At 37.2% G+C, this 4,426-nt stretch overlaps 1 protein-coding gene across 1 annotated transcript; it reads left to right on the top strand.

Annotated features, from left to right (window-relative positions):
- Positions 1 to 1,003: 1,003 nt before the first annotated feature.
- Positions 1,004 to 3,555, top strand: LOC110880068 (receptor-like protein CLAVATA2). Its single transcript, XM_035975212.1, has 2 exons — positions 1,004 to 1,053; positions 1,172 to 3,555. The coding sequence occupies exon 2, from the start codon at positions 1,256 to 1,258 to the stop codon at positions 3,452 to 3,454; it is 2,199 nt and encodes a 732-aa protein (XP_035831105.1). The 5' UTR covers positions 1,004 to 1,053; positions 1,172 to 1,255; the 3' UTR covers positions 3,455 to 3,555.
- Positions 3,556 to 4,426: the final 871 nt, after the last annotated feature.

The raw sequence follows: 4,426 nt of genomic DNA, 5'->3' as shown, positions 1-4,426 counted from the left end.
GATATAATACGTTTTTATAATTATTTTATGTATGTTCTTAGTTTGTTTACCTTTTGACATAAACTTTGTTCTAAAATGAGTCGGGTCAACTATAATATATTTTCATTAAACGATACAAATTCAAGTTACTTTACGTTTTGACGCCGACGTAATGAGCCGTACCATTATTTACATAAAAACATAATATTCTTGCGCGTTTATTTTGATGTACGTGTCACTATAAATTCAAGTTGGTTAACGTTTCGGTGCAAATTTCTTTTGCGAATAAGCCGGGTCAAATATAATCTGTTTTCGTGCTTATTTTTATATACGTTTTCAGTTGGTCTACGTTTTGACGCAACTTCTGCTCGAAAACGAGTTACGTCAAATATAATACGTTTTTATTAGACTGTATAAATTCGAATTACGTTACGTTTTGACATCGCCGCAACCGCAAAGAAATTTACTAGTTATTGACGAACGTTAATATATTTTAAGAATTTAAAATATTTACCATGAACGTACCTAGCTCAAGGGGAAAACCCGAACCGAACTTAACTTTAGTTAATAATGTCTTTTTTCTTAAATTTCACCAATACTATATGAAATGTATAAATTTATTAGCATATCACCACCAAATTTAATTCTACTACAAATTTATTTGTTTTTTTACCCTGTACATCCTTGTCCTTTTTATACCAGACTTATTTTCACCTGAATCATATTTAACCAACTACAAAACTCTTCAAACCGGTGAAACATTGTTTAAAAACACCTTAAAAACATTCACGAAAAAATAAAACAAAAGGTAGAGCATGAAAAGAAGACAAATCAATTATTTAATCAACCCGTTTAAGCTTTTACAAATTAAAAACCCATATTACGCAAAAACAAAAATAAAAAAAAGCAGAAAATAGTATGAAAGAGCGTGCAACCACGCGTGTAAAAAGTAGGCAAATCGAAAGATGCCTCGACAGAGATTTTTTTCACGCTTATCAAAAGGTTATATGAACAAGTAAATAAAGTTCTAAAAGCTATAACACACTTGCCTTGAGTACACTCCAGAAGAATAATGTTTTTTTCTTCTTTATATTTTGATTCTTAATAATCTTTTAATGCCAATGTCTGTCTGTCACACTCACATAATTTCTTGCAAGATTTGCCTAAAATTTTGCATTTATCTTTGTTTCAGCTTTGAAAGATGAAAACCCTCATCTTTAGTTCTTGAAATTTGGGTATTTTTCAACAATCTTGAAGCCGTTTCATCTCCAAATCGATGGAAACAAGATGTGATATGTGTGAAAAGAGCTACATAGCGTTTTTGCTTCGGGTTATGGTGGTTTTCCTTTGGATTACACCGATTTGTTCGTCGGTTGCTAATGCAGACAATGTGTTCGACGAAATGCCTCTGAGTGTTCAAGACAGAGCTTCTCTTCTTCTGTTTAAGTCAGAGGTTCGTGACCCGAATCAGAAACTGTTGTGGGTCGGGTCGGGTTGTGGAAACTGGACTGGGGTTACTTGCTCCAGATGGAATGGTAGAGTTATTGCAGTTAACTTCACTGGATTCGGTTTATCAGGCCAGCTTCATACAAGTTTGTGTAAACTTTCTTATCTTGAAACCCTAAATTTGTCACATAACAACCTTCTTGGCCCTGTTCCACCTTGTTTTGGGTCATTTTGGAATTTGAAAACTTTGGATCTTAGTTTTAATATGTTTAGTGGTGCTGTTCCTGATACACTCATGAAATTGAGCCGGTTAGTTCGACTCGATTTCGGTCACAATATGTTTGAAGCAATGCTTCCTGTTTGGATTGGGAATTTCTCATTGAAGCTGCAAAAGGTAGAATTAGGGTCTAATTTGTTTCATGGGGAGATACCAGAGGGTTTGTTGCACCTAAAATCTCTTAAGTTTGTGGGTTTATCTCATAATAATTTGTCCGGTAACTTACCGGATTTCATGCAAGCTTTAGAGCACCTTAATCTTGAGTCGAATTCGTTTTCGGGTACCTTACCGTGCTTGTCATCGTCAGTCGACACGCTTTCGGTCTTAAATTTAGCCGAAAACTCACTCGAAGGGGGGATTCCGACTTGCATTTCGTCACTTAGAGTTTTGACGCATCTTAATTTGTCGTCTAATCGGCTAAGCTACGAGATTTCTCCAAGATTCGTGTTTTCCAACAGGTTGATTGTTATGGATTTGAGTTATAATCGGTTGTCGGGTTATCTTCCTAGAAAGATTCTCGAATCGTCGGAGAAATCGGGTCTTGTTCTTTTAGACCTTTCGCACAACCAGTTCTCGGGTGAAATCCCGTTAGATTTTACCGAATTGAAAAGCTTACAAGCGATGTTTCTTTCGCACAATCTTCTCACGGGTGAAATCCCATCACGAATCGGGAACTTAACGTATCTTCAAGTGATCGATTTATCTCATAACTCGTTATCTGGTTCAATCCCTTTGAACTTCGTCGGTTGCTTTCAACTACTCGCGTTAATTCTCAACAACAACAATCTTTCGGGTGAAATCCAACCTGAGCTCGACGCATTAGACAGTTTAAAGATTCTCGATGTCAGCAACAACAAGATTTCTGGTCAAATCCCGTTGACTTTAGCCGGATGTAAATCACTAGAGGTTGTAGATTTAAGCTATAACAATCTCTCGGGACCTCTAAACGACGCGTTGACCAAATGGTCAAACCTCCGATATCTTTCGCTTGCACACAACAATTTCAGCGGGCCGATTTCAAGCTGGATTTTCATGTTCGAAGCTATCCAAACGATCGATTTGTCTGGTAACATGTTTTCCGGCGACATCCCTGATGGTATCTTTAATGTTAGTTTACATTTTAACAATGGTAACTTTAATAAAGAAACCCCTAAAGTGCCATTGTTAGATAGTAAACTATCTGTGGTTATGGGTGATGATTTGCATCTGAATTACAACTTGTCATCAACGGTCATGATCGATTTATCGGATAACATGTTACACGGGCAGATCCCGGACGCCCTTTTTACCTTACACGGTTTGGAGTATCTAAATTTGTCTCACAACTTTCTCGGCGGTCAAATTCCCGGGAACTTACAGTCGATGTGGAGCTTGAAGATTCTCGATTTATCGCATAATTCGTTATCGGGTCAAGTACCCGAAAACTTATCGAGTCTCGGGAATTTGACGCATTTGAATCTTTCGTTCAATTATTTCTCGGGGATTGTTAACAAGACGAAAGGGTATTGGAGGTTTTCTGGTGCGTTTGCGGGGAACCCGAATCTATGTGTGGAGTCTTCGGGTTCTGGTGATGGTTGTGGGACGAAAGAGCGACCGGTTGAGCCGGAACAGGCTTATGAAGAGGGGAAAGAAGACGGGCCGATTTCGGTATGGGTGTTTTCGGTTAGTGCTTGTGTTAGTTTTTACCTTGTTGGTGTTGTGTTGTGTTGTTCATCTCGAACTAGGAACTTTATGTTTGGGACGAAAGATTGATTAATGATGTTTAAATGTAGAAATGGTAGGTTATGACTTACGATTGTACATATGATGAATTTTCCTAATGGATCTTACAAAACTCTCATCTTTTGTTAACATTTATGGTTTTCTAAGTTATTTGGGGTATCTTTGATACAAAAATTAAGTAGGGGACTGTGAAAACCGTATAATATATTTGTATGTATGTATTGTTTAGTGGATATGATTCGAGTTGAAACTTAGACCACCCGTAGTGGGGCGTTTTTTATAAAAAAAAATTCAAAAAAAAAAAACGCCTAATCACGCCCATAGCCCATTACGCGGTGGCGTTTTGTGGCGTGTTCCGAGCCAAAAATTGTTTTGGCGTTTTTGTAATCACGCCTTAGCCTGCATTCTCATTTCCATTTTAGCCAACAAGAATATTCCACCTAATTTTTAGTTTAGTTTACTTTTATTTTTTTAAATAATGGGGCATTATTGGGCATTATCCCACTACGCCTATTTGTGAAAAACGCCCGTAATGCCCATTTGCTGACTGGGATGACACGTGTCGCACAATGCCCGTGGGTGGGGGTATTATGTTTGTTCACCACTACACATGGTCTTAGAAAAAGAATTGGGTGAATGGTATATGTGATTTTTGCAGTTGAAACTTCTATGATAACATAGCTTTATGTTACTAACATTGAGATTTATGACTTAAAATTTTGTTGCATTGAGATTTAAAACTTCTCTATTTTGATCATATTAGTTTTATATGATATAATATTATTTTGACATGAATCGGTATATATATTTCTTCTCGGCGGTGTAAACAGAGTGGTGGATCTAGAAAATCCGCATAGGTGTTACGTTTCAAAAAAAGAGGTACCAAAATCGAAAGAACGTCAAATATTTTTTTCAAAATTTACACTACCGTTGAAGCGTTAAGGGGCAACAGGGGTTATCCCTTGTAACAGGTCGGCCCCTGTGTAAACGAGCAAAGCTACT

The sequence above is a fragment of the Helianthus annuus genome, chromosome 1 (assembly GCF_002127325.2).
Source record: "Helianthus annuus cultivar XRQ/B chromosome 1, HanXRQr2.0-SUNRISE, whole genome shotgun sequence".
Classification (NCBI taxonomy): Eukaryota; Viridiplantae; Streptophyta; class Magnoliopsida; order Asterales; family Asteraceae; genus Helianthus; species Helianthus annuus.
This window is presented reverse-complemented; position numbering and strand designations above follow the sequence as displayed.